At 37.4% G+C, this 22,236-nt stretch overlaps 1 protein-coding gene across 6 annotated transcripts in view; it reads left to right on the top strand.

Annotated features, from left to right (window-relative positions):
* Positions 1-20,980, top strand: part of WDR25 (WD repeat domain 25) — a 59,206-nt gene extending 38,226 nt beyond the window's left edge. For 4 of the 6 annotated variants that reach the window (XM_039712576.1, XM_039712577.1, XM_039712578.1 and 1 more), the window contains 4 exons: positions 4,215-4,345; positions 16,864-17,034; positions 19,157-19,297; positions 19,683-20,980. In XM_039712576.1, coding sequence (XP_039568510.1) covers positions 4,215-4,345; positions 16,864-17,034; positions 19,157-19,297; positions 19,683-19,904 — 665 coding nt within the window. In that variant the 3' untranslated portion in view covers positions 19,905-20,980. Of the gene's footprint in view, positions 1-4,214; positions 4,346-16,863; positions 17,035-18,354; positions 18,497-19,156; positions 19,298-19,682 lie in introns of those variants that run through there. The other 2 variants (XM_039712579.1, XM_039712581.1) reach the window with 2 other exon arrangements.
* The last annotated feature ends 1,256 nt before the right edge of the window (positions 20,981-22,236 follow it).

Raw genomic sequence — 22,236 nt, 5'->3', positions numbered from 1 at the left:
AAGAGAAAATTATTTAGTATTTCAAACGTCTTCACTTCCTGTGAACCTGTGAACAAAAATTAGGGACAAAAATTAGTAAAAAACCATGTAATCAATATAACTTTGGTTCTTGAGAAAATAATAAAGCCATTTGTAAGCACACCAAGAATGGAGAAGTAACAGACAGCATTGATTTGTTAAGAACAAATGATGTCTAATCAATCTAATGTGTTTTCTCACTATTGTGCATGAGAGGGACTGTGACTGTAATGAAATATTTTTCTGTATGTTGTATTATGTCTTTTTCTAAACACAGAGGGAAATTAATTTTGCTAAGCAAGATTGCTCTTGTGTCCTTGTAAGTCTTCACCTTTCTTTACAGAAAGAAAGATTACAGATTAGGGTAAGGAAGTAAATGTTTTAGGGTTATGCAGGTGTGTGTGTGTGAACCTGAGGACCACTAAGCACAGTTACAGAAGCATCCTGTGCTAAGCAACTGTGCTGATGTTCTGTGAAAAATTCAGAATGTAAAATAGCCTTTAAAATATCTGATTTCATAGCTGAGCAGTTTCACAGTAGGCTGCTGCGTAAAGAAGCAGAAACATATATTCAAGATATTTTTGAAGATTTTTTTCCATATTGTGCATGTTACTATTATGTTACTGGCAAGCCTTTAATGCTTGGAGAATTTAATTAAAGCCTTTAAAGAACATAAAACACACTGCAAAAGATGTAGTAGATATTGTTACCCAAATCGTGAAAATTAAGGATTAGGGAAACATTTGATTTCTGCTTTGGAATAACAACCCCTTATAAAGGAAAATGATATGTGGTATGTATTTTCCCTCAATTAGCCAAAGACATTTTCAAAAGGCCTAATTTTCTAGTCTATGGGTTGGTTATGCTGCCTTTAGGAACTAAAATACAATAAATATATACACAATAAAGGTATATACAAGCATGCTGAGTTATACCTGTCATGGATAAGGGGGCCTCAAAGGCCAACTTTTTCAGTATATAAAATAAGGCCCCCCAAAGGTGAATGTTTCATTTTAATAAAGTGTGTAATTGTAGAGAAGAACATGGGTAACTGAAAAAAATGCTTTCCAGAAAGGTGGAGGAGGATCTATAGCAAACACTGAACCTGGATTTCCCAAGCTATGGAGTTGGCTCCATCATAGCAGCATTACAGCCTGGAAAGAATAAATTCTGCTCATGGTAGTAAAACACATGAAGCCAAGGTTGTACAGAAAAAGGCTAAGAGTTGAGTTCAGTTTCTCAAATTACTGAATTGCATGAGCTAATATGCTCCATGTCATCTTTTGCATTGATCTGTTCCATCTCTCAGAATTTTTCCTAAATTTCTGAATTGTGAATAAATTTTAGTTGTGACAATAAGAGTGTTTCCTTTCTCTAACACTTTTTGAGTTTGTTAACTGCTGCTGTTCAGCCTGTCTACATTCCAGTCTTGCTCATTTTCTGTGACATGGCAGTAGAATGGAATTCGTGTGTACATCTAATAAAACCAAACTCTTCAGAACACTGCTTACTCAATTTCCAAAAAGAGATGTTTGATTGAATTTCATTTTGGGGAGGCAATGAGAGAGGGAGGGTTGTCTTTCGAAGTATTAATTGGAGAGCCTGAGCTTTTAGGATTAGTTTATTGTGATTGTTTCTGACTTCAGTTAAAAAAATGGTTAATATCTGCATGAAATCATAAGGTGGCAGCTTAAAATAGGAAAAAGAATGAAGTTAAAGAGTACAGAGGTGAATAAGAGGCTCAGGTTGTTTGCATTAATTTTATTTGTTATTACATTGTAATGTGGAATTCATAACACTGAGATTATTATGGTTTAATTAAGTTAGTGACTGTCACTGAGAGCTTTTGGATAAATTGCAGCCTCTAGAAGACAAGAAAAGGGCAAATTCACTTTCAAACGGGAAGAGACAAAGTAGGTAACTAAAGCATTTTAGTTTCTGAAGAAAATATCAGGCAAATTATTAAATTACTTGGAAGCAGTTGGGAATGAGATGGAATTGACTAATTAATAACAAATTATGTTAAATCAATCTTTCTGAAAAGGTAACAGATCTTGTAGTTAGTAGATAAAATGCATCTTGAACTAAATGCACATCTTTTTTGCCTGTGTTTTACCTGACTTTCTCATGTCTTAGGCTAGAGAACGTAAGTATTTATGAAAAAAAGCAGTTTTGAAAAGTCTTGTGGAGGTAAACACACAGCAAAGCCAGTGATTGCCAAAAGCTTAAATGAGGGGTTCCACTGAATCAGTTATGGATATGTCTAATGCCATTTGGACAACACTCTTTGTGGAGAACAGTGATCACTTGATGTGTCCTTTATAAAGCTGTGAGACAGGATTAGTACAGGTAGGCTGCATTTTTGCCAGTTTCTGGCTGCAGTCCCATTGAAAACTTGTTGATACTCCCAGAGTTTTTATTAAGCTGGGAACTAGTAAGAAACAAATTCCTTTGGGAGTAAAGTGCTATTAAACTCAGTAGTGAGCCTACATGGGGTAATTCAGTATTTTCTGAAGTGCTGGGGGTGAGTAAGATGCCTGTGTATATGGCTTTTGTAAAGCCTTCCCAAATGATGCCTGGTAGTGGTGTAATATCTTGTTGCTCCTGTAACTGATGATTTTAATACTTTCTTCCTTCTCTGTGGAGTCTTTTTTTCCCCCTGTAGCTGTTGGGGTTCTGAAAGCTCCCATGGCAAGAGATGGTCACAGATATGACTTGTGGAGAAAATCTCTGCTGCCCTGATGACTTTTTTGTCCTTTTGGGGAAGGAACTCATGGACAAAATTAAGTGTTTCACTTAGTGGTGACAGAGAAGCTCTTTAGATCTTACACTGGCAATCGGTGGTGAGTCATTTGGAAAAAGGACAAAAATCCCCTACAAATACCAGAACTCACAGAGAACAACACTCACCCCTCCTTTAGGCTCTCTGTAATCTTTTTCCTCATCTTTTCCCTTTATGAGCATGTGTGGTGAAGTAAAACCTTTCTCTTCTTTAAGCTGAATAAATAAGTAATTTTACAAGTCTTAGCCCATTGACTGTGTAAGTTGAGTTCAGCAGATGAGGAAAATGGAGCTGATGATGAAATCAAATAAATCGGCTCCTGAGAATAAAATAAGCATAAAAAATCTGTGTGAATGATTTTTAGTATTGTACACCTAACTGCAGTGTTTACATCTGTCAGTAATGTTTTTATCTGAAAGTATTTTCAGTTGTTAAAAAAGCCTGTTTTAAGATAACTCTCACTTGCATAAAATGCAAATTAAAGAATATTTTAAGAAGCTTTTATCATAGTATTTTGAAGGATTTTTTTTTTGTTTTACTTCTGCAGTACCTCCTTCACTGTTGCTTACAGCAGTAACTTTATTTAATGTTGATCCTTATATGGGATATGTAAAATATAAATCACAGTTGTTATTGTGAAAGTGAGCAGATATATTTATCTTGTTCCATACTGCTGTGCCAAAAGTTTTATTTCAGTGAATGTACAGTAATATAATGAATTTGTTAGGATGAAAGGAAGCAGGAACTGTGGAAAAGTCCTATAAATTAACCTAGCTGAGTTCTGTTGTGTTCCAAAGTGCAGGCAATCCAATTGATCCTAACCACAGGATCTGTGGAGATTAGTGTGTACAATTAAATGTTGGCAGCAGTGTATCCATGGGAACAGCTATTGACTTCATATGGTGGTTTGCAAATTATTTCCTACTTTCAAGATGAAGTTTCACTCCTACCTTTGCTGAAAGTTAAGTAAACAACTCAAGAGTTGTAATATAGATTGGGATGTGGTATTTCTGTACAGGCAATGTTTTGTTCCAGTTATTTTTGTTTCACTGAAAAGAAAAAGACTGGCTTCTCAGTAGGGAAACATTCAACCATTAGATTTGATTTCTTCCTGCGTGTTGTCTGAACTGTGACCTTGGTGGAGCTCCTCTCCTCAGTGTGGGAGCCACTTGTCTCCTTTCAGCAGGAAGCAGTCAGTGGTGCAGAGGCCCATGAGCAGGAGCAATTTCAAATGGATAGAAATTAGTGAGCTGTCTTTTATTTCATTATATTAGACTAGCCCCAGATATTTGAAGTGTGTTATTATAAGCATGTTCACTTTTAGCAGCCTTGATATTTTTGAAACTAAGTTGAAATTAATAACATATTTCATTTTCTGTTCAAATTTTAATGTCCACTTGTCGCTTGATTTTAGGGAAGCAGATATTTAGCAGCAAAACAGAATTTAGGATCAGTGCACTGAAGTTCCACCCTACAGAGTCAAATGTTTTCATTTGTGGAGGATTCAGCCCAGAAGTTAAAGCATGGGATTTAAGGACCTCTAAGGTAAAGGACATTTTTTTTCTCTTTCTCTTTCCAAGTGTTTCTTAGGTTGTGTGTGCTGTGTGTTATCAAGGTGCTAGATGTACTTACTGATCTTTCCTTAAAATGTTATTCTGAGGTCTTTTGCATTTGTCACTGTGTTCCTATTCATTGACATGAACCTCTGTAATGTGTTTTAAGTGCTATGAGGAACACTGTACAGAAAAATAATGTCTTTTTTCTTTCTGTAGATAAAAGTTACATCTAGTTGAATCAAACAAAGCCAATAGCTCATTTGAGGATTGTGAAAAGCAAAGAAACAGTACATCTAATTTGCTCCTCAAGCTCTTACATGTGGGTGAGGATGTGTACCTTATGCCTTACCTTTTGTATAGAAGCCTGGAGCAATTTTTACATTCATGAAGGGCCACAGAGGTGGGAAATGTCTCTGTTTTAACTTTGTCATGAACCACAAAGAGCAATGTGCTCCCAGCTGCCATTCAGAGCTCAGGTAAGACCAGAGCTGTACTCTGCCAGTGGAAGTGTAAGGTAATCAACATCCTCATGCACAGAACAGCTCAAAGAGAAGCAGGGACTGTAAAGTGATTAGTTCTTTGTTTTCCTTTGAATTTCTCTGTGGGTAGATCCTACTCATCATAGTTTGCCATCTGTTTTCTCTTGAGGATGGCAGAAGGGACCTGAAAAAGATGAGGTAGCATAGCCACACCTTGTCTCTGTCTGTGATGTACTAAGAATAATACGTGAGAGATAAAGGGAGATGCATTTCAGGTATGAGGGCTCTAACAGGAGAGCTCTGAAATAATTGTGGGAGTTGCTCTGCTGAGGAAACAGAGTATTCTTGTGCAATTAACAAACAAGTTCCTGTGCTGCAGTTGCATTTGTCACTGGTGTTTGAGGAAAGCATTTAATTATGTAGCATCTCTATCACATGAACAAGTTATTTAAAGAAAAACATTAGTAAATACATATTGAGACTGCCATATCTGAGGCTACTCTGAAAATAAAATTACTGGGAGTTTCAGAGGTACAGTGTTAGTATGAAAATCTTTGTAAAAGTGGATGGGATTCATTGCATCCATCATACTTGATGGCTATGTTGGCTAGTTTTGATGTATGATGGCTAGTTTTCCTTAGGGATCTGAAGAGGTTCTCAAAGCATAGGTCTGTGAAGGAAGATGGTTCTAGTTTTAAATTGGAAAAATATAAGTGCATTTAATAAAAAATACCTATGTAATGTTTTAAAAAAGGAAATTAGATTTCCCATTTTCACTGTTCCTTCTGGCAGGGAACTGAAGAAGAAAGACTAATAGAAGTCTTTACTCCTGAAGAGCAGGATCAGTGGTTTCATAGCATGGAAATGACACAGCAAATACAGTTTTACTTTCTTGAGATTCTCATAACAGTAAAACAATTGTGGGGAGGAGGTACACTCTGTAATTGAATCTTACAATGTCCTTCTTAACATAGAGAACCCATTGTTGTCATGGTATGCTCAACTGCCTTTAAAGGTGCTTCAGAAACTAAATGGGTGTCATCTTTTTAAGGCTTAAAGATTGTTGATTCTTATGTCAAATTTGAGGTCTTTGATTGTAATCCAGGATAAGATGGCAGGTGTAGGTGACAAAACATTCTTTCAGAGATTTTCTCTGAGAATCTGTGAAGATGATTTTTCTCTAGATTTGAAATCAATTGTGAATGATGAAGCATGGTCATATTAAATTTGACAATGCCTCCAGCTTGTGAAATTGTGTCTAGAGTGCCCAGTCCTTTCAGATGGAAAATAATAACTGATTCTGTACTACAGTAACAAATGGCTGTAGTCACATGTTGCAAAAATGTGCCCATCTGGGTGATGCTCATGTTGCGTCCGGTTCTGGAGGTTTTTCACAGGTGGTAGGACACAATCTCAAATACTGATAATGGAGAAGACACTTCTGTGCCTTCAAGGAAATAGAAGATTAGTTTACAATTGATATTTACAATCCAAGACTTATGCTTGAGTAAAACTTTTTTTTTCAGCAATTCTGATACCAGTGATTTTTATGACAAGATCTGAAGACTGTACAAAATTGGCATTGACTCAAGTAGAGCTAAGGGACTAGAGAACAGATGTTAGTGCTTGTGCTAGATAGATTACTTCTGAGTTGTCTCCTGAGTCTGCTACTCCTCTGTTGTCAGTATCTCTGCCAATCTGCAGTAGTTTTATCTTTGAACAGTGTTATAGTGTCACCAAGACAAATGGCTTGAAAAATTCTGTTCTTGGCCCTTTCCCCCTCCTTGTGAATCATCAGAGCTTCAGTAGTGCTTTCCCTTGGCACCAGACAGGGTATCAAACAGTACTGTATTCCAAGCAATGATGACAATAAATGTGTTTGTCTCTTAAAGCAGCTCCTTCCTTTAAGGTTTTGTATTCTGAAGGTGCCTCAGTTTAACCACAGCTGAACTGTCAGTTGATATTTCTGGCAAACCTGATTAAAGATCAGACCTGCATAAAGGTAGATTCAGAAAGCATTTCCTTGTGAAGAGGAGCATGTGATGCTTAACCTGGACAGAGCCAGCAAAGCACCACAGGCATCCCAGGCTGTGATTGCCAAATATTGCCAGCCACCTCATCCTGCTGTTCTGCAGAAGGTGCCTCCTACAGAAATAAGTGCATCTCTGTGGACTGGAGTTTTCTGTTTGGCTGTCTTGGAAAGTCTTCTCAGTGAAAGTTCCTGAAAACTGGCAGGAGAGATGAAGCATGTCCTTCATCAGTGGAGTGTGTAGCTGTAAGGCAAATAAGAGAGGGGTAGCACCCAGTTTACACGAGGCAGTAACAAGGAACAGACTGAGGTGGAGGTTGTCTGAGGTCTCACCTGTGCATCATTACTGCAACATATTGTAGTTACATTTCAAACTCTCAGGCATAGAACAAAATGTTGGTTAGGCATGAATTATCAGTGTCATCAGTATGTCATGTCTGCCATTTCCTAGTTTTGGGGGATTTCAATGGCTTCTTCAAGTATTCCTGCTTTCAGTTTATATTGTTATCTTTATTCACATATCTTTTCCATCTTACACAGTTATAGCCATGGTTAAAACTGGAGAGTGTCCTAGCCAATATTTTGAAATTTTTCCTGTTCTAATAAGTACCATTTTCTCTTAACTGAAATAGATGTCTGAGGCCTCATGCCACTTTTGTTTCAATTTTGACACAAACAACCTTTCTATCTTTCAAGTCCTTTCATCCTAATTCATTACAAGATTTTCCTGTTTTGCTTGTTCTTTCAAGTGTGTTAATCTGTCATTCAGTTTGGAATGATGTGTGGGTGAACTAATGATTCTTTTTGTCCCTATCATCATACTCCTGATAGCCTTTTCAGGCTTTGCAGCATATTTTGTCAATAGAGAGAACACCCTAGATCAGGCATCTGAATCTTGTTATTCATTGGACATTGAAAACTCAATTTCAGTGTGCTGGTAATTCAATTTCAGGGGTCATTCTTTAGGATGTACTCCTGTGTTTTTACAAGCTATCCTCTTGCACAACTTAAAGTTAACTGTGAGGCAAAATGATAATTTTATCAGGAAATAAGGTGATTTTTCCTGGAAATTCAGAGCATAACAGAGAGAGAAAGAGAGAATGAGAAATTGCAAAAATGTTGTCCAATTACACATACATGCAGAGGTTTAAATGAGCTGCTTTATGGCAGTGTGCCACATTGATGCTTTTGCTGATGGAAAATTACATAGAATAGCTCATATTGGTATTTTTTAAAATTAGTACTTCTGACCAGGACCATGAATTTATGAGCATTAATTACTAATATTTATTCATGATTTGAATGTGGTACAAAAATTGGATTTGCAAGTCCCTGAGAAAATGTTATCAAGTTGGTTTGAGGCAGCCTCTCAGCTACTAAAAGCTACTAAAACACTGAAAAATATTAGGGGAGCTAATAGCATCCCTGCTTTACACAATGCAAACCTTGCTGATGTGTGTAAATGAATCTTTTCAATTCAGTTTGACAGTTCACTCATGGTACAGGGGAAGTGAGTGAGTGGCTGCGTGGTCCTTAGGTGCTGGTTGGGTTTAAACCATGACAGAAATGTGCAGTAGGCCATTAATCAGAGAGGCAGCTATTTAAAAAAAAAAGGAAAAAAAAGGTAATGTTGAAAGATATTTATTGCTATCCCTGTTCTGTTGAGCAAATAAGCAAAATAATTTCGAATGTAGCATTGGGTATTAAGCAAGACAAAGAATGAAAGAACAATAAGGGAGGTTAAATCTTTAAGATAGAGCTAAACAATATACTTCAGGAAATTAATGGATGGGACAGCTTGTTAACCTCTCAGTGAAATGTAAATATACAGGCATCTCAAAATTAGAGACACAAGTAATCAAAGCCTTAAAAGAAATAAAAGAGGCAGCTGAATAGCCTGTGGAGGTTTATTACAGTGGTATTTCTTTCTGTTTTTGTTAAACCCAGTTTTGTCTGTCAGGTAAAGAGATTATTCTGGATATTTTATATTATTTTCTAACAGATTGATTAAATTTATGAAAAATTTGGAGAATGTTTATAGAGATTTTATGAAAAGACCTGAAAACCTGGAAGTGAGTTGCTGTGTTTTAAAAAATAAAACAATCTGTAGTGTCGACCAAGGAAGGAGCATCATATTGAACAGCCCCCATGGGATCTTTGGACCTTGGAGCTGAACCCAGTTAAACCCCATAAAACCCTGCAAAAAGAAATGTGCAATAACCCCAAGACCTTAAAGTAGTTATGTATTTTAGAAGTGTTTCCTTTCTCTGAGCTGTGGAAGAATTTTGTAAGATGTTCAGCAGAAGCCAGCACAGTCACCCTTCATTTTGGCTGATCCACGTTAGCTTTTCAGACAGGATACAGTATATATTCCAAACACTTATTCTACCTGAAATTTTAGTATTCCTTGAAATACCAAAGAGAAGAAAAGGTTGAGCCTTGTGTCCTTTAACCCAGCAAGAAGGACCTTATTGTATTCATTAAAGTAAATATGACTACAGGTGGTTTTTATTGCTTTTTAATTTGGGTTTCTAAGCTTACACAGATGTGCTATCAGAGAAGGACTAGCACTGTAGCTGTCTAAAACTGGTAACACTTTTAAAGGAGCTGAAGTTCATTATATGGTGGATGGTCAAACTGCATTGAACAATGTGTTTACATGTGTCAGCAAGGTTTGCATAGCGTAGAGCAGGGGTGCTGTTAATTCTGGTGAAAGGATGTACAACAGTCAAAGCTTACATCTGAATGTACTCATTAAAGTTTCTAAATGTAGTAATTTAATTATTTTTGAGATTTGCATATTTTACCTTTTATTTATATTCTGCCTTGATGCAACTTAATGTTTGGTAAGCATTCAGGAACTGGTTCCTTGCTGTGTCTGTGCAGAAATGTGAGGGACTTTGCGAGTGGAGATCACTAACAACATTTCTTGGACTTTATTAAAACTAGAGGAATAATTCACTCAGCTGTTGGGTATAGTCTGTCTTTGATCTCTTGTCTGTTGATGTTCACGTGTCCAGTGTCACAAGCTCGTGGGGTTTGTTGGAGCTTTGGCAAGAGCTATTTGTGATCACTGCCAGAACAGCAAGTCCTGGTGAAGCACCACACCGTAATCTGAAGAGGGAATAAGTGGAAGGTGACACAGCTGTGGCTCTGATCCTAAAGCATTATTTGAAGCTCTTAGACCTCCATAAATGCAAATCCACTGATTATGTTAAACAAGGAGGCAAAGAGAGCAAGGGCATCAGGTAGAGGAGACCCAGTAAAATATGACTGGACAGCCACAGAACAGACTTTGAAGAAAAGATTAGTTACAGTTATAGAAATGAAAGACATTTAAAAATATCGTATTATTTAAGGGAAAGTTGATTGTGTGAAGTTTACTTGATGTCACTTTTTGACGTTGGACCTGGATAGAGCAATAAGGGAAGCTGGGGAAGGCAGGAATTAACACAGGCACTGTATAATGAGAAAATTGGCTAAAAGGGATGTCTCAAAAAAGGAAACTGGCTTGGAGGAATTTAATGAAGTGCTTCAGGCATGGCACTAAATGGAGACAAAATTTGTTATTTAATTTTTGGAAAAAGTTTGTTACATGTTTGTCTTGTGCAAGCGTACAATCAATAAAAAAAACAATAGAATATTATGCAGGAAAAATAGCAATAGCTTAGTAGAAATTGAAAGAGTACAAAGAAATAGAAAGGTTCAACCATTTTGGATTAATAACAAAATTTTGTTGTGGAAATTTTGAAAAAAGATTAGTACAAATTCAAGGCTAATTTAAGAAAAACAAAGATTTGAAGATTTACACAGAATTTCCCATTTAAAAAATCGAGATCTTATAAGATATAGAACAGATTAACTAGCAAAAAATGATGGAAGCTCCTATTTCAATCTTTTAAAATAAGTCTTGAAATGAAGTGTAAAATTTTTATTAACAGCAGAGTTCAAGGCAGAGCAATAACAGGTTTTTTTCCGTTTCTCCATCTTTATTTATTACTCTGAACAGTACTTAGCTACAAAATTGCATCTATCATCTACAACTTTAGGCTTAAAAAGAAAAAAATTGAAGATATGCTTTTTATGTTGGTGAGCTATTTCTCTAACTTGAGTTTATAAAGAAATAAGCACAACCTGTTAAAGCAGAGTTAAAAAAATTAATAGGTGCAAATGCACCGCATTTGTTTCCTTGGAAACATTTTATTGCAATTTCTTTCAGATGAGATGCAGTCATTTTAAATAGCATGTATTTAGGAGACCCTAATGAATTTGTCTCTGGATAGCATATAAATGTGAAAAAAAGGCTGTAGAAACTGGTGGAGCTGCTTGCACTTCTGGTTTCTATAGAAACAGCCAATACATTGTCATGTACTGGTGGTATTAGGAAGAACAAGGTAATTAAAAGAAGATGATTTATGCAGTGCTTTAGAAAACTCAAGTTATTCTTCTCAGAGAAATCCTTCTTGAATCCATGGACAAATGTTCAGGGAAATATGGTGGGGGTATATTTGCACTTGTATAATGGCATGTGATTTTAATTGCTAACATTCAGGGGTCCTTTCTGAGTGTGAAGACACTGTGTGTGTGTTCTGCGTCTGTGCAGAGGTGAGCAGTCTGCTGTTTATTTGGAAGCCTCTTACAGTGACATTGCAGATGAAAATCCTACACCTGTGTGTGGACCATCGCTCCTGTGCTCCCAGAGGGACTGAAACGAGCCAGGAACGAAGCATTCCTTCTTTTGGAGTGGGAGTGCTCATGTGAGAGGCTGTCAGGGAATGGCTGTTCCAGTTTCAGTCCATTTCTAGGCATGTTTTACACCCCCAACAGTGACCAACACACTTTTGAAGAACAAGAATAGAAAAGCACAGCAAATGTCTTTATCACAATTCCCAGCAATGGTCACCTGGGCCTCTAAATTAGAGTTTGGGGGCTTCCTGCCTCTTGGTCTTTCTTGCATCACTTTGACTTTTCACACTGTGGAATTGGTTGTTCTTGATCTTTTTACATCTGCAATTTCCTTTTGCAAGGAACTCAGTTTAAATATGTAGTGCTTGAAGAAGCATCTTGTTCCGTGTGTTTTGAAGCTGCCTTCTGCTCATTTGCTGTCTGAAGTCTTATAATGGAGAAAACCACTCACCTTCTCCATGCTGCTCAGACTTTTTTCCAATTCTTTCAGATTCCTCTCAGTCATCTCATTTCTGTACTAAGAATTCCTTGGTTTTGTACTAAAAAACTTTCTGTGAGTTCCTCACAGAAAAGCCATTCTGTATCTTTCCTCTAAGTGGATTTTGCTTCTTATCCTATTTGAGATGGGGAGATAATTTTAAATAAAAAAATCTGATGGGAAGGTAATTTTTTTTCTTATAAATGGTTGATGATTTCCATCACAATATTCTACTGCCTTTTCAAGTGATCTAAAATTGACTTTAAAAACTCCAGTGTACATTGTTCATATCTGAAATCTTAGAGATCAATATCAGATTAAGGTTAACCACTTCTTCATCTTAAAAAGTCATTATTTCCTTTTAATTATTCTCAAGATCCCTTGATAATGTTGAGCTTTATCACTGAAAACAGAGCAGTTACAAATGGGAAAAAATTAAATAGTAAAGAAAAATAGGGGTTTTTAACTGCATGAAGAGAAATACAATAGATTGACACAAATGGTTTGCACTACAATAGATAAAAACTCCTTCTGTTTTGTGAAAGAGTAAGGTTTTCTTTAAGTTAAAATGCACTTTTTGTTACTGTTAATGGTGTAGTACTCTTTCACAGAGGAAATTTAATCAGTCTCCCATTGAACTAATTACCCAGCATGTCGGAAGAGGCAGGTCCATGCCAAATCACACAGTCTAAAAAGAAAGGACAAGAAATGAAAGAAAAATATGCCAGATTTTACAGGTTGGAAGCTATGGATCTCACTGATAAGGGGTTTTTCTGATGACCATCCATATTGCCTGTAGTCCTGTTAGATTTGTTGTGAGACCTCCTCTCCTGATGGCCCAGGGTAATGAATATAAAAGCACATTTTTTTTTCTCATCACTAGCTTAAAATTTGAGGTGCTTTTTGTAAAGTGCATTGCACACAGCATACAAGTGAACAGCACAGACTTGGGACAAATGGCAGCTTCTGAATTGCTCACGTGGAGGCTTTGAGATTTCTTGACAGAATACCAGGGTCTGCATAGTAGGTGCTTAATGGAGAAAAGTATTATAGAACATCCATCTGAAATATATGCCTTGAATTCAGCATCACAGCTTGCTTTTCAAATCACCAGAACCATAAGAATCTGTTTGAAACTGATTTAATTTGCTTAAATTCCCTTTCTTTTTGAATTCCTGCAGCCATGAGCTCCTGCCTTATTGAAGAATGTTGTTATGTTGGGTTGTGTTGACACTAGAAATGATTAGGCCTTTCTTTGAAATGAATTCTTTTATGTCCATAAAATTCTTAGATTGAATAAGTGAGCTGTGGTTTTCCAGTGCTGATAGGTGATAAATCTGCAAGTAGGAAAAGAGCAGAAGTTGTTATTAACAAACTAAAGCCAGCAGGGTAGGCAAACTGGTGCTTTCCCCAGACAAGTTCCTCAGGCATGTAATGAATTAATTGCCTAAGGTAGAACAAAGCAGGTTTAATTATGAGTACTTTCCTGAGCAGGGATGTTGCAATTAGTTATTTTTGAAAGCTGTCTTCATGGGGCAATTGAAATACTATGTATGTCAAGTTCGCAGCTGCTATTCAAAGTGTTAATTTACTGTTCCCTAAGTCAGTTCCTACTGTGTGGTTTGAAGATAAAACAGCATAGTTTTTCAAGGTATGTATCAAACATATACAAAAAAAGGTATTTTGTGCTTATTTTGATAGGCAGTTCCCTGTTGCAAAGGTAAGGTACACAGGTCATTTGATTAATTATTCTATTGAATAACAGAGAAACAAATATTGTTTAATGATTAGTGGTGAAAATGTTTAAATTGATAGTGGCAGTTTTTGTAAGAGCCCAACAGGTTTTCAGCAAATGTTAAAAGTATTTGCACATTACCAACTTCACAGTATCTTCTTTTTCCTTACCAAGAGATGTCTGTTGCTTCAAAAACTGTTAAAAGCAAGTCCAAAACCTAAACCCTTTACAATGCTGGACACAACATATGCATGGATATGTACCCACATTTCACAAGTTTGGGGCTTGTTTTAGATGAAGATGTAAACATTATGTCTGTGATTTTCATCTTTAAAATAAGAAAATATTAAAAATCACTGCCATGAATATCCATTTGGAAGTTTGTTGTCATTTATTACTCTATTTTGTTGTTCTTCATCTCCCAGCACTAACTGGTCTTTGTTTCTGGCTCTTTCTCCCTGGTTTTACACTTGTGCTGCTCCGTGCTCTTGCTCCTGCTGGCTCTCTGGTTGGACTTGTCACTTCTGAGCAGGTGCCTGCTGCTAAGTAGCTGCCTCCTCAGTCTCTCAGGGTGGTTCTGCCTTTTGTGTCCACTCCCCTCAATTTGACTTCATTCTTCTCCTGCAGTTCCTACAGCTGTCAGGTTTCTGTATGGTTTTCCATTTCTCATTCCAGGCAGCTATTATATTTTGTGGGTTTTTTTTTTCAGTTTGGGATTTTATTTTTCATTTTTGCTTCTACAAAATAGCTTCATTTTCTACTTTACTAATGAACTATAGACTTCCTTTTATAACTCTGTGAAGAAATATGCATGGTGATTTCTCCATAGAGAAAGTGGAGGATATAAATATGGAAATATCCCTTTTGGCTTTACAAAGTTTAATTGCTTTGTAGATTATGCAGATTCTGAGGCTGTAAAATCTGATGAGAGCAAGTAACACATTTGTGTATTCACTCTCTTAAAAAAGCAGGCAGATTGCTGAGAAATGTGCAAGTTTTTGAGTGTGCAGGTTTGCATCTTGTTGCTGTTATTACAGGCTGTGTAGGGTGCTTGCATGGCTAAGGTTCTTCACCAAATGCAAACATGATGTGTTTAAACTGTGTATTTCACAAAACCTGTGAAAAGCAACTGGAGCAGCTGCTGCTGCCATCCTTCTGCATGCTGAGATCACAGGAAGCAGAGCTGGAAGGGACATCAGGACATCCACAAGTAGATCCACCCTAAAGCATGATCACCTTTCTGAACATTTTCCCAACAGTCACTTTGGAGTTTGAGGCAAGAAATCAAGAAGTTCTCATGCTGTGTTTGGTACTAGACTAGACATGATTTTTCTTTTATTGATGAAAGTGTAAAACGGGTATAATTTAGGATATTTCACTGTGACACCTGAAAATTGTTTGTTTGGTGATTATTAAAAAAAAAAGAATCTGCAAATGGTTTGGGCCCTGAAGTCAGCAGTCACTAGGTATAGAAAGGATATCAGGTAGGCACTGAAATGCCTCACACAGTTGGGAGTCATTTCAGGATAATGCTTCAAGCACTTTCTCCCCTCTCTTGGTATTCTAGTGACATTAGAAGGAGGACTAACCTCTAAATACACTTTGGAAGTGCAGGCAGCTATGTTTTTAGCTATCTTGGAGAGAGAGAGAGAGAGATTCAGATATTAATAACTAGGAGTCTTCCCATGTCCTAGTTTCAAGGATCACCATATTCAGAGAGATGGTTTGCTTTGATCTGGCCACTTGCCTTGAAGTTTCTCTTCACTGGAGGCAATCAGAGAAAAAAGAAAGCAAAAGTATTGATTTGCAAAATTTAAATTAGACAACAGAGATACAGAATTTCATGAAGAAAGATGGAAAGAAAGGACATTCAAATTGTTCATGTGTTCCTTAGAATAATTAAAAATATCTTACTTTTTAAGATCCAGCTTACAGACTTAAAATATTCAGAATCCTCTGGCTGATACCCATTTCTGCATGGATCTAACCCACTTTTTCTGTACAATCAAAATCTGCCCAGGTGAAACTTGCACCAATTACCCCTCCTTTTTTCCACAAAACTCTTTGTTAGAAGGGAGTTTCCATCATCTTTGTAGCCACCCTTTAAATACTGGAACTTGGTCTCCCCTACACATTTTTTCTCAAGGCTGAGCAAGCTCAGTTCTCTCTGCCTTTCCTTATGTAGCAGCTTCCCAGTCTTTTGAGCATCTTCACTGCCCTTCTCTGGTCTCTTTTCAGCCTGTCCCCATGTCTTTTGTGGTGTGGGCAAAACTGAACACAGTGTCTCAGGTGTGACTTGACAAGAGCTGGCAAGAGTGGGACAATGACAATCTCTGCTAGTGATGCCCTTGTTGATGTCCCCCAGCACCCAGCTGGATTTCTTTGCTGCAGCTGCGTGCCGTTCTCTCGTGTTGAGCTTGTTGTCCATGAGGATCCTCAGGTCCCTTTCACTTTCTGGCACACAGCTCCAGCTCCTCCTGGCTGCTCCCAGGCTGTGTGTTGGTAGGCAGACACCTGAGGTGGTTGCTCTGCTGGTTTTCACCTTGGGAGACAGTTAAGGAATGTTTGTTGCTGCTCTGGTTGGCGTGGCTTGTCCCCAGTGGGTTGCAGTGATGTGGTTGGTGTTGCCACTTTGGACACCCCAAACTTCCTGAGTCCTTCATTTTAAAGCCTGGCTGATTGAGTGGGACAGCTTGCTGCCAAGGATTCTTTTGTCTCTTCTAGGGAATCTAGAAGAGTTCATAATATTGAAGGGAGTTTGTGTAGACCCAGCTTCACATTGTGTTGTCTGAAGTTCTTTCTAGATCTTACTCTAATTCCTTGGTAATTTACAACAGACTCTTGCATATATATAAATATAATTTATAAATTGTACAAACTGATGCTTTTTAAAACATAGTTTAATTTTCCTGTATATTGATTCTTTGTATTCATTGACCAGGCTATTGAAAAACACTAGTATGTCAACATTTTAAATTGAGTTACCTTTTGATGTTTAAAAATAATATGTAATTTAATGGAATTTATTATAAATACAAAGAGGGAAAATATAGGTTATCATGTTCTAATCTGTCAAAAAACAAACTATTTTGTCCACTAGGTCTTGAGAGTGTACAAAGCTGCAGTACAACAGACTTTGGATATACTCTTCCTCCCTGAAGGAAGGGAATTTCTTACCAGCACGGATGCAGTGAGCCGAGACTCAGCTGACCGCACCATCGTTGCGTGGGACTTCCAGAGTGCTGCAAAGATCTCCAATCAGATTTTTCATGTAAGATCAACAACTACTGTTGTTTGGGTCATGATTTAATATTTCATACTTGTCAGTGTAGTAAAAAAGCATTTGATTTTCAATAAGGTCTTGTGATGTATAAGGTGTCTTTCATGTAAGTTGATGACTTTCTTTGTTTTCATACTTAACACTAAATTGTTATTAAAAATAACCTTGAAGACTGAGAGGTCTCCTTGTGTTTAAAATATTTACATTTCAGTGCTAATTCATTGACATCTAAGCTATATTTAGGCAAGGACTCTGCAGTGTCATTGTGGTTTGCCAGTGGTGCATGGCAGTAGCTGCTATAGTGCAATGTTTCTTTTCCCACACTTTTTCATGCATTTGTCATCAGCTGCAAGGAGAGCTATTGACAAATTGAGTTTAATATTCACAAAGTAATAGCAACCTGATATGTGCATATAGATACCTAATACAGAATAATCACAGAGGGAAAATTTGCATTTATCAGTGCAGGTGCAGTATTTCTCAGTCATCTAACCAAGCAAGACATTTCATGGACTAAATTGTCTAGAAAGGCTGACAGCTTCAAAGGAGATTACCAAGGCAGTTAATAGAAAATTTCAACTCTCTGGGTCTTTTTTGAAAACCCAAGTCTAATATCCTATGTAATATAATATGATTGGATTGTATATAGATGCTTTTACTGCTGAAATGAGCAGTACTCTGCTGACAAGAGCACATAGTTGATGATTTAATGGGATTTTTTAGTGTTTAATTTCCAGAATTGTGTCTCTGTACAATGCTGGATCTATCAATACCTTGGGTAGACAATAGGAAAGGAAAAAAGAAATAACTGTGAATATATACAGACCAGAAAGGTTCAGCATCAAGGAGCAGCAAACAAACACGAATACAGCATCTCTGAAATGCACTTTTTCCCCCTCCCCCACTACCTTTCTGCACTGTGAATAAACAAAATGTGGTGATGACTTTGCAAACTCTGCTTCACTTTTCTGAATTTCACCTTTGAAACCTTTGATGTGGGAGTGAAACCCACAGTTCTCCAAACAGATTAGATCCCAACAGGACTTGATCTATTGCTTGTCTGCATTAACAAATGAATGATTAATAGCTCTAAAATAACCCATTACTACAACATACCCAGCATGACAGCAGCATGCTCCTGCAGATTGTATTGTGCTTTCTAGTGCCATACTTCCAGACCCAGTTTCTCTGCAGACACACACAGTTGCACTGTGCCCAATACTTCACAGTATCCAGAACTTTCTTCCCAGCCCTTCACTTCCAAATCATGAAACAAAACCAATCTGATGTTCTTCCTGCTCTACCACACAGCCCATGGTGTCCAGTGGTCACTGTCATCCTGGTGTTCTTCACATGCAGATGGATCCTACAGCCAAAGCTCTCATGGCATCAAAGCTCAGCAATCTTTAGGTCAGCCTGAAACTAGAAGAGGTTTGGACCCGGTGGAAGCCTTGTAAGAGCAGTTGATTTCTGAGGGAGTTACTATGCAGAGCTTTGAAAGCAATCTTAATTCAGTCTTAAATAGGAACTGTACAGTAAAGCCAAGTCTTACTAACTACTGCAGATATTTATGAGTTTGCAGCCAGCAGCAGCCATGTCACTGTCATAATGATCCTTTATTTTTTTCTTCTTCTTTTTTATAAGAGTGGGATGGGGAAAAGTGTCGGTTTGAATCAGATGTTTTCTGTTCCTGTCAGTCTGGCCAGAACTGGCAGGATGGAGGATTTGAGAACTGTACAAAGTAACATGGAAAGCACAGTATGGCTGTGGAGGAAGGGATATGGGAAAAGAAGATTCACATACAAACTTTGGGTGTCCTTGGGCAGGAAGAGGATGATGGAGAGCCATCTGGCTGGAATTACCTTTCTGCAGCTGTTCTGCAGTAAAATTATGGCTCACATGGAGAGGGGATTTTGGTCAGTATCTAGGAGAACAAGGTAGAGGTTTGATTTAGCATTTGTTCTGATGTGGTTTGTAGTGAGTTAAGTATCTTTATATAACATATATATGAAGATAACTTGTCCTTCATGGCCTCTCAAGTATGCTGAGAGATGAATCATTTGAACTAATCTTCTGTTTGATACAACAAAAATTCCTTTAAAATCATTTCCAGGAGCGTTACACTTGCCCAAGTCTGACCCTGCACCCAAAGGAGTCAGTGTTTGTTGCTCAGACCAACGGGAACTACATGGCTTTGTTTTCTGCCCAGCGACCCTACCGAATCAACAAAAAGAAAAGATACGAAGGACACAAGGTATCCTTCCCCACCTGGAGCCCAGTATCCAAGTTTAAAAGGAAGACTGATAGAAAAGCACCTCTACTTTTAAATATGTCTGCTAATAGTGTTTTATTATAAATCAGTGATAGGTATTAATTGGCTTCATTTGCTTTCCCATGTGCCAGTCTATTTTGGATCATATGCACTCTGAATAAAATAGTTATTAGAAGACTTTATGAATGCTTAATGTCTTGATTAAAAAAAAGTTTTTGATATAGCTGTGTCTTAGTAAAGACCTGGAGAAATCTTTAGTGTATATTTATTTAAAAACATGCAAGTTTTATACTATATTAATTTTCAGTATACCACAATGAACTTTTCTAATCAGCACCAAGAGTTACTCTGTTATTGTTTTTCACAGGTGGAAGGATTTGCAGTGGGCTGTGAATTTTCTCCAGATGGCACACTTTTGGTGACAGGAAGTTCAGATGGCAAAGTGTTTTTCTACAACTATCATACTTCAAGGATTATTCGCACTTTGTCTGCACATAAAGAAGCTTGTGTGAGTGCAATATTTCACCCAGTCTTGCCATCGCTCCTTGCAACTTGTGATTGGGCTGGAGAAATCAAGATCTGGCAATAACAAGCAGAGTTACTTTTTAGGATGTCTCTCTCCTGTTAGTCTGTCAAAGGCTTAGGAAATAAGCCAGGGTATGGAATGTGAAATTCTTTTGGGATGTGTTGTAAGCAGGAGAGAGACTGTTGTCTTTTCTTCTATGACCTCTACGTTTATGCTTTCATAATGCAGTTAAAATGATTTTGTGGTTAGCTGTTGAGCAAAGAAGTGATCCTGCTCTCTCCCTCAACCCTGGAGACAAATTTTTAACCCTTTTCTGTCAATCTTCTGGTGCTCATCCAGTCCCATTCTGCTTTGAGTGAGCACCTACATTTAAGAAAAGTTTGCTCTTTTTATGAATCTTTTCAGTGCAGCTTTCTTAGACTAGGGTTTATCACAGAATCATAGAATCATTTAGGTTGGAAAAGACCTTTAAAATCATCGAGTCCAAGCTTTAACCCAGTACAGCCAAGTCTACCACTAAACCATGTTCCACAGTGCCACATCTGTAAATCTTTTAAATACCTCCAATGATGGTGATTCCACCACTTCCCTGGGCAGCCTGTTCCAACGCCTGACACTCCTTTGGTTGAAGAAGTTTTTTCTGTTATCTAATCTAAACCTCCTCTGTCAGGAGGAGACTGTTTCCTCTTGTGCTCACCAAAAGCTGAGGACACACTATTTAACAGATCATGATGTTCATTCAGATCAGTTAATATCTATTCCATTTTCCTGAGATGTTTTTTCCCACCTTTTTGAACTGGTTTTCCTCCCTGACCTGATCACTGGAGGGTTAGAGAAGTAATACTGTAGTTCAAGGCAAAACAGCTTCTATGCACTAGAAGGGGGAAGGTCGCAGGGCAGGTGGGACTGCTGCTTCTGAAAATGGATAGTCTATTATCAGCTCAACTTACTCTAAAATGCCTTCTGAGAGTTCCAGGGAAAGGTGTGACAGATAGCTTGAACCTAATTTTGAAGTCAATACATTAGTGTTTTTGAATTTCTGATGCTTAGACTTGAGTTTTAAACTTACTCTTATGACTGTGTAAAAAAATGAAACTATGTATAAATATTTTTAAGGAAAAAAATAAACATTTTTTAAAATACATGCTATCTTTGTTTACTACTTTATTATTCTTGACAGGATAGTACACAAGTTTATAATGGAATTGATGCTTGGGGGTGAAAACAATTAACATTAATTTATTGCAAACACATATGCATTTCTCCATCATTCTTGCTGTTGCTTGGACACAGAAAATTGTCATCATGCTTTTCAGTGCAGGGAAGGTTCTTCAGCACTCAAACAGGAGTTGGAGTATTCTTCAGTAGATATAAAGTTCATTAGGCCATTACTATGTATTTACATATATAGAGATTGTTTGTAAGTGTACTTTAAATTTGCATTCCCTGCAATTGCATTACTTGGTTCTAGAAAATATTTTATGTGCATGTGTGTGTATATGTATGAAAAATAATATGTCTGTGCATCACATAAGCCATATGTACTCCTAATCATGGCTCCATATAAACATGTATTATCTTGTAGTGAGTGCTGTAAGCTTGTCTTGTCCTTGGTCTGGTTAGTCTGTGAAGGTGTTTTAACATGCACAGGATAACTGTGCTGAGTAAATTGTTGTCAGGAATCCAGAAACCATGTGTAGTAGCAACTTCTCCTCTGTAGCATATTTTTATTCTTCTGATTTTTCATATTGGCACAAATGCAAGGGGTTTCTATCAGCTTTTTTGCATGCTCAGTAAAAAAAGCTTTTTCAGAGAAAAATTTTCAGAACATCCTTCTGAACAGCAGATTTTAATTAATTAACGAGCATAATGTACTCCATTGGTTTGTAGCTTACGTTCCTTATTGCTTGTAGTAAGAAATAAGCCTATATCAAGGCTGTGGGTCCAGTTTGAAGTCTGGACCAAGATATTGTGGCTGCATAATTTTAATCACCTTACCAACAGCTATGACAGGTTTTAACAAAGGGCATTAAATTTAAGTGAGTCTTGCAATGAAAAAGCGACTTTTGCTTTGTTTCCCAGATTGCTCTTTATTTCTTGCTTCCTTATTTAGCAATGAACTGTTTAACAGGAACCTGAAGTTTGCACTTTTCTTCACTGTGCCTCTAGTGTACAAGCCAGCTGTACCTTTAAATAGAAACTTGTTCAGTGGTTTTGAGTTACTCCTAATTCAAGCTGTGGGATCCTCATAAAAGTCAGAAGGAGGGCAGCTGGAAGTGAAGTATCCCTTGCCTGTTGCTAGGCAGGCTGAATCCCAACTGCACAGCATTTTCCAATGGGGTGGCTCTGTGTTCTTCCCTCCTGGTGTTTTAATTCAAAATGTACTTTTGCCACT

This window comes from Passer montanus, unplaced genomic scaffold (assembly GCF_014805655.1).
Source record: "Passer montanus isolate IOZ18808 unplaced genomic scaffold, ASM1480565v1 scaffold27, whole genome shotgun sequence".
Lineage (NCBI taxonomy): Eukaryota > Metazoa > Chordata > Aves > Passeriformes > Passeridae > Passer > Passer montanus.
The sequence above is the reverse complement of the archived record's forward strand: the minus strand, read 5'-3'. Positions and strand labels throughout refer to the sequence as shown.